The sequence below is a fragment of the Aulonocara stuartgranti genome (genome assembly GCF_965226115.1).
Source record: "Aulonocara stuartgranti genome assembly, chromosome: 23".
Classification (NCBI taxonomy): Eukaryota; Metazoa; Chordata; class Actinopteri; order Cichliformes; family Cichlidae; genus Aulonocara; species Aulonocara stuartgranti.
Window position 1 is genome coordinate 3,642,478 of NC_138958.1, and position 14,387 is coordinate 3,656,864.

The following is a 14,387-nucleotide window of genomic DNA, read 5'->3' on the forward strand; positions in this document are numbered from 1 at the left end:
GAATATTGGTAAATTATTATATTGTGGGCTATTTTTCTTGTTCGTTTGTGTTTTTTAAGACCTGAAAACTATGCTGGATTCACCCTCTTGGAGGCAAGCACCAGAACATCTTTGCACAGTTTGCTTCGTTGCATAGTTGCAAGTGAAACCACTTGACTGCATATGTAAGAACATCGAGAGCATGTCCGAGTAAATGTTCTGTTTTCCTTCATTTATTTAGTCGCAGCACACTATGCACCACAGAGCTGGGTGAAGAATCAGAAATCAATGCCAAAAGAGAATTTTAGGGATCCAAGAATACCACAAATGTTATATTTTTGAAATGTATTTGAATTTTTTGGCTACCTTTTAATATACCGTGTTTAGTTTCACTGCGTTGATTCTGGTCTGCCTGATCTTCCAAGCTCACACGGGCTAGTTAACATGGTGGTGCTTCTCCTGCACATTACTTTTATTCTGTGCACATTTCTGCAGTGGTGGATAAAAACGAAAAAAATACATCCACCTCGAGATTTATCAGCAAACCTGAAAAAGATGTACATAATTTCTGCGTGTTCTTAGGAACCAACCTTTCTTACAGTACTCTCTTCTCATCCAGGCTACCAGAGACAGCTGACCTACAAGCGGCGGGATGGATCATACAGTGCTTTCGGAGAGAGGGATTCCTCTGGCAGCATGTGGTAAGTAGCTGTAGGTGTAGTTGCTGAAATGTACACAACACATACCATCTAAGCTATGCTTGGCTGTAGCCACATTCTTCAGCTTTCAGTGGGACATAGGTTGCCGGCCAAAGCAGTAAAGTTTTTATCAAAACCTTCGTACTCTGTGCTCATATTAATCTATTCCTGTTGGTATGTTTAAATCTCTGAGTTTTTCCCTTTCGAGTGTTTACTGCATGTTTACAGTGCCTGGAGGCAGGCAGGCAGACAACCATGTTAATATTTATAAAACTCAATTCGGTTGTCTCAATGGGGAGCTCCACTGCTTGTATTTTGAGGCCCACGCAGAATGTACATACCTCTGGTTGATTTATGAACTGAGGTGGGTATTGTGATATTTAGTAGAGCTAACACCGTGAAACAGCAGGTTACATAAATGACAGAGAATCATAAACAAACTGCATAATTGGATCCCTGAGGTAGGCAAAGTTGTCAAGATTTATTTGCAATTAATCAGGGTTCATATCCGTAGCGCTGAGTGGACCCATGCTGCTTTGGCCCCACAAACAAGCTCTTAATGCCACTATTGGAGACAGTGTTATAAGTTGTCTGGAGCCACTTTACCAAAAAGGTTTTACCTTTTTTTGACATGGTCTAGAAAATAGAAATGGTGCATGTCTCCTTATGACTCACTACCTGGGTGTAATTGGTAACATTAAACCGCTGCTGAAAGCTTGAACTCTTCCCCTGATGACTGTGAGAGGATATGAGGATGTAACCAGCAGCGGTTTGGAGTTTTCCTTGGCACCCAGGGTAACAAGTGTGGGCTGTGGGCACAACACAGATGGACACAGATGGTGAACATTCAGTAAAACTGCATCAGACACTTTATGAATCCATCAACAACATGTTTGCATCCAAAACAAGCCCAGCTTTTGCTTCAGACTCCGGGTTCATGAGCAGAGCACTGCTTTACTGCCTGCTTAAAAGCAGCTGTAATGCAGTGTTAATGTATCCCAGGATGTGAAAATGTATCAGTATGGAAATTGACAGGGTTTAATGAAAATACAGAGCAGAATGACACAGGCTGGCAATAATGGTTAGGTGTGTAGCGCTAATGATCTCTGATGCCAAGGCCGTTAACAGTTCACAAACTGGGCTGAACGTTCGCTGACTTGATGTTGTGCAAAAGTAGAGAAACGCTGGCAAAGAAAGAAATTATGAGATGTGTTTCTGACCCTTTACCTCTTTCATTCTTATGGTGATAAGAATTAAAAGACCAATATTTTGCAAATACAAAAATATAGAGATAGAAGAAGCAAGTGATGACTTCACCCAGTCATTCGCACTGGAGCTGAGTTTAAGCTGAGTGCAGGGCTGTCAAAAATAAAGCCTGGGGACCAGAATCAGCTTGGTAAACACTCCAATCCAGCCCAGCTTTGGAAAATGTAAAGTAGGGCCTAAATTTTTAACTTTTATCTTAACTTTTAGAATTTTTTTCTAATGATAAAGACATTCCCATGGCCATTCTTACTACACTGAAGTAATTAAGTAATAGTTAACAATTAAAGGACCGAAAAGTTCTCCTATAGAAATTTCTTTTTTTTACAGTGTCCACAGTTAAAACAATAAATAGGGCATTCCTTAGAATTAACAGACATCTGGGCAATGAGAAGCCACATCTTTTTCTGTAATTTTACACATTTCCTTTTTCCAATTCTTACCCCAAAGAGTTGTGCTGACAGATATTTTTCATTTACTTCAAACAGAATTTCTTTATCATGCAGAAAAACTGAGACATACAATTGAATTTGCACTTCTTTTTCTTATATTAAGATATCTCCAAGATTAAACATGCATTTTAACCTCTATACACTGACAGAAAGGAGAGTTTCACTGATCCGACCCACATCAAAGTGATTTGTATGCGGCCCACAATGTAAAATGACTTCGACATCCCTGGCCTAGAGATTCGCTTTATGGTCCACACCATCTCTTCTGGTTGGAGCCAGGATGTTCCAAATATGGGAAGGGAGCTAGAGCAGACGAGTGCCACTTGATCCTGACTGGGGTGCATAGCTAATGTGTACACATTGTACTTAATGCCAAAATTGCCTTGTCAGTCTCTCTAGACCAGGCATGTCTTTTAAGCCAACCACGCCCCTAGAAATACCTCCTTTCAGGCCTGATATTTGCTTCATATTGGAATTAATTTCAAGATGATCACCAGCACACCGAATCGTATGAAGTGGGTTTAGCGAATGACATCACATGGACTTGTGGAACCAATTTACAGACTTACTATTTAATGAGAGAGGTTGACTCATTTTCATTTGGGGTCTATTGAAGGCAGAGATTCCTGTTTTGTTTTGTTTTTTTTAAGCCAGCACCTGGTGATATTGTACTTTAAAGTACTTCTGGATTGTCTTCAATTTAAGATGTGAAGCCCGTTCACTGACAACATCAGTTTCCCCTCACTTAATCCCTAATGTGACCTTTACCCCTAAAAGTAATTGAAGCCTTGAACTTCATTTCAAACTAGAGGTATGAATTCACTATTCGGATACAATTACAAGATTTTTACATTCCCCCTGCACAATATTTTTAATATTCCAGGCAGACAGTAAATAAAACTTCAGAGTGAAGGCTGTCTTGCAAACTGCAATAAGCCTTCAAATTGTCTTGTATTCTTTAATTTTAGCTAAAAGAATAAAGCAAAGTTGTAGTAAATCAAAATGTGCTTTAAAAACTTGTTGCTTTTTCCTTATATAATTATCCTTAATAATAGGGTTTAGTTCTTGGCTCTACGTGTTGAGACCGGCATGTCATTTGTGTCTCGACCCAAAGGTTGATCTGACAGCATTAGCAGGTTTACAGGCTGAATACCTGAGATTAAAAGAACTGATACACAATGCTGTATTAACTTAATATCTGTTTCCATTCCTGTGCCAAACCTGTATGTCAGTGTTTGTGTTGTCGCTTGCCTTCTATTTGCAGATGTGTTGTAAAATATGTTTTAAAGTAAAGCCATTTACTGTGTTAACTATATGATATATATAGTGAATCCAGGCTCGTTACAGTAACGATAAGCACTTTCTCTGAATCCACCTCGTAAAATTCTCCTTAACGCTTATCAACCTCAGCTTTATCATGGAGCACACCCATGTATTGTCTCAGAAAAGTCCTTTAGCTCTGACGGGGCTGAATAAGTGTAGCTCATAGAGAGGATTTGGATGTGTGGAGTCAGAAAACAGGAGAAACAATAAGTGAAGGCGAGAGTCGTGAGATGGTGACCTTAGTCGTGGGGTGAGTGGTGGAAGTGAGCTTGTCTACTGCTTCCTTCCTTCTCCAAGCTAAATCATATTTACATTTTCCAGTACCTTTCCCTGAAGCCTAACATTTAAAGTCAGTGACACAATATCACTTAACATTATAAAAATTCCAGCGGACTTGTGGCTTCAGGCCTAGTTTTGTCTCTGGGGAGGAATAATCCAGGTTCCAACCACGGAAGATTTAATGTTTTTGGTTTATGAGTGCAAAGATCTTTTTTTCCAGTTCATCCCCTCTGGTACTCTTTTCTTGGAGTGTGATCTCACTTACAAGCTGCGTTGAGAAACTAGAGTGTGACCTGTTTGTTTATTCCGTTATTTCTCTCTTGTGTTTCTTTCTCTTTGTTGTAAACAGCTTACCTCATCCTGTGAGTCTCTTTTGGTAAGGGGGTGCTGTAATGGAATGTCTTGCTGTCACTGAGCAGTTGTTGGCCAGAGACTGCTGCTTTCTACCAGTACCGGGAGGTCTGTTGTTTATGGATGCGTGTATGTTTATTAGCTCAGCCGTGTCCCCCTGGGCTGACCTTAGCCTTTCTCCATTTCTCCCCTGGTTCTTCTCCACTGTGGCCCACTAAAGCCACAGCTCATAAACTCTCAGTTGCACTCCCAGGCCAACTGGATTCCCAACCTTCGTTCCTGATATTCATGTTTGTGTAAGTTTCGGAATGCTTTCGGGGAATCTTCGAATCACAACCAGAAACATACTTGATTGGCCCGTGTGCAATTTCACATTCCCAAGAGCACAGCTGCCGCATCCTGTAGCACTGATCAAACCCTGCCGCACCCATCTGCTCCCCTCCTTACTTCCTTGCTTTTTTCCATTTCATCAGCTCCATCTATACATACCAGTCCTCTTGGAAAACAACATCCCAACATTTATGGACGTCTCTATCAGCCCCTCTTCCCATTTGTTGACAGATAGAAAGAGTGTGGAAAAACGTCTCAGTCCACTGAAATAGTGATTCCATATGTTGTCAGAGATCTTTGATATCTTTTCCTTTCCCTTACTCGTCTTTTTTTCTCTCACCTCCATCTGTCCTTCCTCTAAGGTTGACAGCATTTGTGCTGAAGTCCTTTGCCGAGTCTCAAGGCTTCATCTACATCGACCCCGATGAGCTTCATGCAGCCAAGTCTTGGCTCATCAAGCATCAGGGAGATGACGGCTCCTTCCCCGCTATGGGACGCATCCTCAACAAAGACCTGCAGGTAGGGCTGTGTCTACATAGATGTGAGGTGACAGATGTTTAATTTTCTGTGCTTGCAAAGCAGGAACGGGTGTAAGAAGTAGATTGGATAGACAAGATGGATAATGGCATTGATTGAGAGGGCAATAATCACATAAATTTACAGCATGAACCTGGTGTCAGACTTTTTAGCTAAAGGATTTCTGGACCGATGAATACATTTAAAGTTTAACTATATTTATACTGCAGAGAAATGAGAGCCGAGATGTTATTAAGTGAAAACATGTCTGGTTTTGACCACAGGGAGGAATCCATGGGAAGATTTCACTTACAGCTTATGTGGTAGCAGCTCTGTTGGAGACAGGGATGACCACAGAGGTAAGCAGGCCAGCAGCACTGAATGACACTGCAGACTATTTATTCCTCTCGCTTCACAGTTGCTCCTCAGGGGCAAACGAAATAGTGTTGAATTAGGCAGGCCTAAACAAACCCACTAAAACATGCTAAAGTTTCTCATTTTGACTAATACGTCACGTAAAATCAACGCAGTGGTGTAAAATTTGATTCATGGTTTCATCCAGTCTCAAAGTGAGGTGCTTTACTTAATAAAACATACCTGCTCTATACTCCTAAAGTCCTTCCTCGCAGCCTGGGTCGTGTGTGGACGTATCGCTGCATTCCTCATAGTTGTGAAGATGGATGTGTTGGCAGTCCGCCTACTCAAATTTGTTATGCCCCAGTGCTGCTAATGTACCATCTTATCACGTTTAGGACTACTTCAAAAGTTTCAGGCTGATGTGCAGAGACATTTGATTCCCATGAAAGACACCTCTGTTGCATTGCTCTCTTTCTGCCATCTGTTTTTTCCCTTTGTCCCTCCGCTTTGCTCTATTTTTTTCCCACCTTGCTTTTTCTTTATTCTCCTACTAGTAGCCGCCCTCGATAAATAAACATTAGTGTTCACTAAAAGAAATGGAAAAGTTAGGAAAAGAGTCTTCTATGATCGTCCTCAGCGTGTGCTGGAAATTCCTTAAACATGAAAGCCTCCAAACCTCAGATTGTTTTTGTCTTTGCTCAACAATCGTCCAGATAGTTGACTCTTTATTTAGCATTTCCTCCGCCTGGCTCCTCTCCACCCATCTGTCTTTCCCCCCTTCCTCTTCTATCTCTCCCAGAAGGTTTCTTCTGAGAATCTGTGCTTTTACAACTGATAAAAACCAAAAAGGTATCCTTCACTTCAAAGCAGTACACCCCCCTCCCCCCCCTTCAATTTCACTTAATTAAAAGATGACTGCTGCAATTACAGTGAGTGGCTCTGGAGGCCTATCATCGCATGGATGAGAGGGAAGGTCACGTCTGCATGAGATGAAAGTCACTCTCAACTTTTTAATGGCTAAAATGAGTGTTTATTCAATAACTACTGTCGTGTTTTTGGACAGTGCAGCCTCTAAAAAATATTAGGTTGGTGATGATTTTGTGTGTGTGTGTGTTTGCATTGGGGACACGGGATTAAAAGTGTAGCAGTAGTTTCAATAAGTAAAAGCTATATCTGATGATCCTGGGATATAGAATTGCACAAACAGACCAAATCACTATAACCCACTCTGTTATTTGCAATGTAAACTATAGAGATTTTGTCGCAATGTTAACAGCGCATTAAATGTGAAATGCAAAATTCTGCTTCACCCATGAACAGCGGACATCAGCTATTAGATATGAAATGTGTTTGTATCAAGGCATACACATATTTCTGCCAATATGACACTGAGTAGAACATTTTTACAGATTCTAGAAAAATGTCTCTATGCCACATTTTGTAAACTTTTGATCACACGTTCATCTGTGTTTGCCCTGTGGTCTTTCTTGTCTGGTCCAGGAAGAGAAAGTGGCAGTGGCTAAAGCCAAGGACTTTCTGGAAGGGAACACATACACTGCTGATGATCCTTACACTACCGCTCTGTCTGCATATGCCTTGGCGCTGCTACGCAGTCCTTATGCCCCGCTGGCCTTGCGCCGCCTCAACCACATGGCTATCACCCAAGGTACCACTATGAGCAATACTGTTAGTAGTAGTAGTATTTTAAATCAGAACTTAACCAGGAAAATTGAATCAAGTATTTTTTGTAACCACGACAATATTGCACGTTAAAATGTAGAGATTTAGATCTTCTTTGGTCAAATCTTTGTAGCAAAACAAAAGTATTACTGGTTTATATTTACAGCTTCCTGCTCACAATTTGAACAAGCAGTCAGGCCCAAACTATAGGAGAGCAGCTACTTTAAAACCAGCTGCTGCAGTATTCAGCAGCAGTTCGCTCCACCCCTCCCTTTCCCCTTGTCTTTCTTATCTTATTGTTGATTTCCTTTGGCCATTTCCTTGTCTTCCTCTTGCCTGAAACGTTCTGCAAGTTTGGCAGATTTAACAACGTTGCAGGCGTCAGGGGGAGTGGGGCTCTTCCTTGATAGCAATAATTTTATTCCCCAGGTACAGTAAAGGCATAGGGTGGGGTAGCAAAAGGATAATCAGGATAACGATCCATGAAATATCTAGCATAGTTAGTGAGCCCACAGTGAGCTAATGTGTTGAACTTTGCTTGTTTCACTTTGTCTTTGGGCTGGCACCGTCCCCATTCTGGTGTGGATGTTTTCTTTTAGTTTTTATCAAAGGAGATTGATGGAAGGAGCGGTGAGTCGTTACCCCTGCCTGTCTGTTTCACCTGGTTTGTCTTTATAGATGGACTAACCCACTGGAGTTTAACTGGGAGCACAATGACAGATGAAGACACTTTCATGGGCTTCAGTGATGGCCTCGCTCAGTCAGGTATATTGTACATCTGCAGAATAGCTCCTGCCTGTGTAATATAATGCAAAGGAGGTGACAGCACAGTACTATACACTAGCTTTGAATTAGCCTCTGTCAATAAAAACACACTGAGAAAATATACTGCCCTTCAAAATCAGTTTTTATTTGTAGTGGTATCAGCAGAAGTGGAGATGACCGCGTACGGTCTTTTGACCTACACGCTGCTGGGGGATGTGGCATCTGCCCTACCCGTCGTCAAATGGCTCTCCCAGCAAAGGAATGCCTTGGGTGGCTTCTCCTCCACACAGGTACCTCTGTTTTTCTTTTCTATATTTTGTTGTAGATTAAATTAACTATAAGTAATAAATGACAGCAAACTGTCTTTCAGTGTTATGGACAGTTACTACTAAAGTATAAATTGTTAACTTGATGCTTCTTGAAAACCCCTTGTGCCAGGACACATGTGTGGCTCTGCATGCTTTGTCGGAGTATGCCATCCTGTCTTATGTCGGAGGGGTAAACCTCACTATCTCACTGGCCTCCACCAACCTTGACTTCCAGGAGACCTTTGAACTCAATAGGGACAACAAGAAGCTCCTCCAGAGTGCCAAGGTAACCTGAATACATGGTCTAGTTTAATGTCAAGGCTGTTCAGCGTTTTTGCACACAGGTCATGAAGGAAAAGGAAGAAGTTGTCCTTACGCACATGTACCACACAGCAGGATATACACACAGCAGGATATACACACATCTAGTTTAGGCTAGCGTGGTCACACACACAACACCCACTCGGTCGCTGTGAATCCTTCTGACAATAAACAAGCTATCCTCATGTGGGAGCAACAAAGGACGAACTCTGCAATATCTAATGTCTTGAAAAGTCTGGAACTGCAGTGCGGTGTGTGAAGATGACCTAATTTGACAGCGCTTTATCAAAAATGAAATCCCTTAATCATTACCAGTACTTGAGGTGGTAAATCCTCCTTAAGAGAACCCAGTGCACTTTAATGCAGTTTAGGAGCTGTGATTGATGAGCAGTTATGTACCAGAGCCACACACCGGTATTAAACATTAATCCCCGTTTCCGTGTTCAACTGTGCAGTAGCCAGGACCTTTTGATACTGCCAAACCACACCAGGCTTAACTGGGCCGGATTTCCCAAAAGCACCTTGTTGGTCTGTTGATTTAATAACTGGATTTATACAAACCTGACAGCTTGGGCATGAACTACCTTGGCCAGAGCACTGTGGTGTCAGGTCAGCACTACTCTGTGTGTGTGTGTGTGTGTGTGTGTGTGTGTGTGTGTGTGTGTGTGTGTGTGTGTGTGCACGTGTGTGTGTGTGCGTGTGTGTGTGTGTGAGAGAGAGAGAGAAAGAGAGAAAAAGCACTCCATCAGCCAGCTGGAGTGGTTCAGGTGAGAGTTCAGTAGGTTCTCTCTGCCAGGCATATTCCTCCACTGTGATTAGTAGTGTCATCTTAATTGGGGCAATTAAGGCCTGCTGGTTAGTAGCCAGGGAACCACAAGTGGCAGTGTAGCAGCCTACAGCATTCATTCACTTGATAAATGACTCATTCACCTCTCTCTGCCCCCCTGACTCTCTTTGTTTCTCCTCTCTCTCCCATTTTTTCAGATCCCCAGTATCCCCACAGGCCTTTTCGTCAGCGCTAAAGGAGAAGGCTGCTGTCTCATGCAGGTACTGTGCTACTACAGACACAGGCTCACACAAACACACATTTGCATTCTTGAAAATTGCCCAAAATTGAACTTTAATGCAATGCTTATTTCAGTGACTCACAGCAACACTCTGCCAGTAGGGGAGAGGCTCCATAACGCCTCAAATTCCAACATGAAATTTGAAATGATCTGGCATAATTTGGCCAGTTGTTTTGGGGTGTGTTGATCCCTGTTGTCTCTCCCTGTCTTGTCACAGACAAACAAAAGCCCCTTTTATAAACAGAAAGAGTTATTTTTCTTTGTAGACGATGACCGTGCCTCTCTTCTTATCACTCATACTCAAACATGTGTCTGCTTTAAAACTAAACAAGTTGTAAATGAAAAAGCATGTGCGATCAAAGATGTTTACAGTCCCATTTTCCGAATCCTGTATTTGAAATCTGACTGATTTGAACGAGGCACTAGAGGATGTGGTGGTCGGCTTCCAGCTCTCTCCCCTCTGCACGGTTCCCACACACAAACATGTTTTTTTTCTTCACACCTCTCTCCCTCTCTGCTTTCCCCATATCCACACCTCTCCGTGAGTCAACACACCTCTCTGTCAGCCCCTGGGGCCAGCAGCACCTGGGCTCTAATGAAATACTTGAGCGGTCCTGCCTGTGTATGTGTTTGTAGGCATGCAATGAGTATATGCAGTTGCCTCAGGAATATCATTTAGCAGCTCTGCTAGGGTCTCGGGTAACACTGAATGATTTATCAGAAATGTGGACAGTTCTGTTGAGAATAATCTTCTGTGAAATGAAAACGAGCATCAAAGCAGTGAATTGTCCCCAGGCTAAAACACAGGCTGCTGAATGCATTTCTGTTGTCCACAGAATATGATTTGCAGTTTATACTTTAAAGACCTTTTCTGCTTTCACTTTTTGATGTTAGAGGTTATAAAAGAAGGCGTCAAATTTTTAAACATTTTGTTACTTTATTTTTATTTTACTGACCGTGTTGGTATTTTTTTTTTAAAAAGTAAAGCATCCATCCAAAAAATGAAATAATTTGGTTGAAAACAAAAGGCTTCACCTCTGTAAGATCAAAGTTAATGAAGAGGAAATAATCAGATTTCACTTTTTTAGAATAAACTTGAAATACGACAAGGACTACTAATCAAGATTTAATATCCGGATCACAAAGGAGCATTTGAAGTCTACAAGACCAACAGGTCACAGTCATACTACTGGCTTTATAAGACAGAACTGTTCTTAGGCATCAATGTTTTTCAGTTAGCATAAGGCACCTCGAGGAATAATAATATTACTATTTGCATTTATCATTAAACCTGTGGTATGGAAAAAGTGGTTGTTAGATTCAACTTGAGGGGAGCGTGAATGTCGATAACAGCTTTAATGGTTGTCCATTAAGCAACATAATGATACAGGGGAACGTTGGGGAAATACTAAAGTCAGCAGGCTTCATGAAATATGTGAGCTTTTACCATAATTTGGAAAATAGTTGCAAAATGATGGAAAAATGCAGTCATGGTAAAAATAAAGTACACTCACTTTCACTTCTAAGAGCTTACGCAACAGGACATAACGACATTCTGTTCCTTGGAAGGTCTTAAAATTGCGTAAACACAACCTCAGATGAACAACAAAACATGATGTATTACATCCGTCATTATTTAATCAAAAGCCAAAATGAAGAAGCAGTATGTGAAAAATGAAGTACACCTTTACTCCTTCCACGGGAATTAAGAAGGTGCTGCTAATCAGATGCAGTTGATTACTTGATCATCAGCAAGTGTGACCATGTTTGTAGAAGCAGAAGTTTTGGCAGTTTGGAGGTCTGGAGCATTCAGGTGTGTTCACACAATGCCAGGAAGAAAAGTCATCAACAGTGATCTTGGAGAAGTAATTGTAGCTCCCCATCAATCTGGAAAGGGTTAGAAAACCATTTCCAAACAATCTTAAGTCCATCATTCTCCAGTGAGACATATAATTCACAAGTAGAAAAAAATTTAAACAATCTTCCCAGGAGTGAACATCCCAGCAAATTTGCTCCAAGATCTGACTATTCATTTCTCAGGGAAACAGTCCAAAAGTTGAGAGGTACATCTCAGACTCAATAGACCTCTGCTAGCATGTAAATGTTAAAGTTCGTGGCAGTACAGTTAGAAAAGGACTACCGTATTTTTCGGACCATAAGGCACACTGGATTATAAGGCGCATTAAGCGAAACAAAACAGTCAGATAAGTCAAACTTTACTCAACTCATTCTTCTTGCTTCCTCCACTTCTGTACCATTGATTCATTAATGTTGAATTCTTTGCCAGCTGCTCTATTCTCATGTTACTGCAGTATATTAATGACTAACCTCGTACTGTTGATGGATTATCTCAGTTGTTTTCCTGACTGAAGTTTGGTCTGTTTACAGCATCCTGCCATGCGATTGCATTTGTCCCTAACCATCGGGAACCCTCACGTTAACTTTTATCGAGTGGTAAAAAGTTAGCGTTCATCCTCCAGCTTCACTGTGTTTGTGTTATGCTAACATAGCTGTGTCGCTAGCGATCACGTAGCACATCATTATATACCAGCTGGTCCAACTTCAGTAACCCTACAAAAGTGCTGTTTAGTTTTCTGTCTTGATTTATGTTGGAAGTGATAGCAGAGCTGTACCTTTTAATTTTTTCGGAAATCTCTCAGTCAGAACATGCTATATCGTGTTTAGGTGGAAACTAGCGAGCTAACTTATGCTAACTCTAACTCCATTAAATTGAATAAATTCTGTTTTCATGGATGCCTGGATGTTAAACTTAATTGTTACACCTGGTAAAGCAGCAACGCTGATCATTTTATTAAAGATGAAAGAATTTAGACAGTTTTTAACTCTCAGTGATGCCGCAGTGTTCGTGCGACTTTGGGACCTGAACCCAGATTACTCCGCGAGGCTCCTGACTACGGTAGCCCTAATGCTCCGACAATCCATCAACCGGTGCAGCTTCGTAGCTTACCAAAGTCGTGCTAAAACATTTTTGACAGGTTTTTTTGAGCACCATGTACAACATAAAGTTGGTTCGAGGTCAGTAAGCAGAACCAGAAGTCATACATAAGGGGCACTGGATTATAAGGCACACTGTCGATTTTTTGAAAAATTAAAGGATTTTAAGTGCACCTTATAGTCCAAAAAATACGATAAACAAGTGTGGCCTATTTGGAAGGGTTGCCAGGAGAAAGTCTTTTCTCTCTAAAAAAGCATGGCAGTACAGCTTACATGTATGTTTGCAAAATTCACCCAACGTCTGGAACAATGTCCTTCGGATGAAATGATACCAAAATGGAGATGTTTGACCCTCATGTACAGCACCATGTGTGAAGAAACCCACGTACAGGATAAACTCATACTGTAGATCATTGGTTAAATGATCGCCAAACAATATTTGTTTATGCAGACCTGCCTGACTGTGGGGGGCTAGTCCAACCGGAATAGTATGGTGGGGGGAGTTTTGTTCTTCCGGTACTACCATTGTGTTTTGTCGTGTGCTGGAGTACGCATTAAAGTTTTACAGCGGACCAACATCCAGAGTGATCATTGGCTCGTCACATCACACGAGAGTGCTACACATACCAAGTGTTACGCACGGTGGTGGCGAGGTGATGACTTTGGCTTGTTTTGCAATCACTGAATCAACCATGAACTTTTTTGTATACTAAAGTATTCTAGTGTCACATGTGAGGAAGGGGTGTTCACACTCGACTTCTTGGTCTTGGCTTTGCTTTTATTAAAAAAAAAAGAATCACCTGTGTTGTTGGTCATCTGAGTTTGTATGTGCTTTTATTATGTCCTGATAAGTAAAACCTTAGGATTGACAGAGGTTGTGCTTTCTTTCTACTATAACTGTAGCTCAGTGGTACAGACCCTGAAGCCACATTGCTAGCGTGCCTGATTTTCACAAGTATCTCCTTCTCTCTGTGTGTCTGTAGATCGACGTGTCTTATAATGTACCTGACCCAGTTTCCAAGCCAGCCTTTCATCTCAAGGTGGATCTGAAAGAGCCTTTTCAGGAACGAAACCTACAGCCCCTCTCCTCCTCCTCCTCCTCCTCTGCCCGTCATTCTACTTCACGATCCCGGAGCCGCGCTGACAACCGCTCTGAGCTTAACTGGAAGCGACGGGCACCCATTGACGATGATGACCCAGCAGCCCACCAGGACAAATTGGATTATCACATCTCATTAGAAGTTTGTGCAAGGTAAATGATTACCACACACTTACACACAGAGCTGGGGAAAAACATGTATTCATCGCCAATCCTTTGTCTAGGTGGCTTCATTCAGGCTCGTCTAACATGGCTGTCATAGAAGTACCTATGATTTCTGGTTTCCGAGCAGATGTCGAAAGTCTAGAGCGGGTATGTAATCGCACATGACCACACTTTAAAAGAGGCATTTAGCATTTAGCCATAGTGACTGACATATTGCTGGACAGGCAGGTAATCAGGTAGTTGACTAAACTGAAAAGAAGGTAGAAAGAGACAGATTCATCTTGAGGCCATTTAACAATAATGAGTATGTCATGGAATTGATCAAACCCCTTTGCAAACACCACGCTCACACGCTTCACAACCTTCACAACCAAACAGGATGCAACATTTAATTCACTCACATAAACAAACACACACATTTGAGATATTGTTGGGTTTTAGCGTAAATAGCACAGTGAAGCATTCTGTCCCGTGTTGTT

General features: G+C 41.6%; 1 protein-coding gene across 2 annotated transcripts in view; it reads left to right on the forward strand.

The window, feature by feature from the left end:
* cpamd8 (C3 and PZP like alpha-2-macroglobulin domain containing 8) overlaps nucleotides 1-14,387 on the forward strand; it is a 44,810-nt gene that overhangs the window by 22,003 nt on the left and 8,420 nt on the right. For both annotated transcript variants that reach the window (XM_082523161.1, XM_082523162.1), the window contains 10 exons: nucleotides 599-680; nucleotides 5,038-5,194; nucleotides 5,476-5,550; nucleotides 7,049-7,214; nucleotides 7,907-7,993; nucleotides 8,147-8,283; nucleotides 8,432-8,587; nucleotides 9,607-9,669; nucleotides 13,628-13,896; nucleotides 13,968-14,055. In XM_082523161.1, coding sequence (XP_082379287.1) covers nucleotides 599-680; nucleotides 5,038-5,194; nucleotides 5,476-5,550; nucleotides 7,049-7,214; nucleotides 7,907-7,993; nucleotides 8,147-8,283; nucleotides 8,432-8,587; nucleotides 9,607-9,669; nucleotides 13,628-13,896; nucleotides 13,968-14,055 — 1,280 coding nt within the window. The remainder of the gene's footprint in view (nucleotides 1-598; nucleotides 681-5,037; nucleotides 5,195-5,475; nucleotides 5,551-7,048; nucleotides 7,215-7,906; nucleotides 7,994-8,146; nucleotides 8,284-8,431; nucleotides 8,588-9,606; nucleotides 9,670-13,627; nucleotides 13,897-13,967; nucleotides 14,056-14,387) is intronic.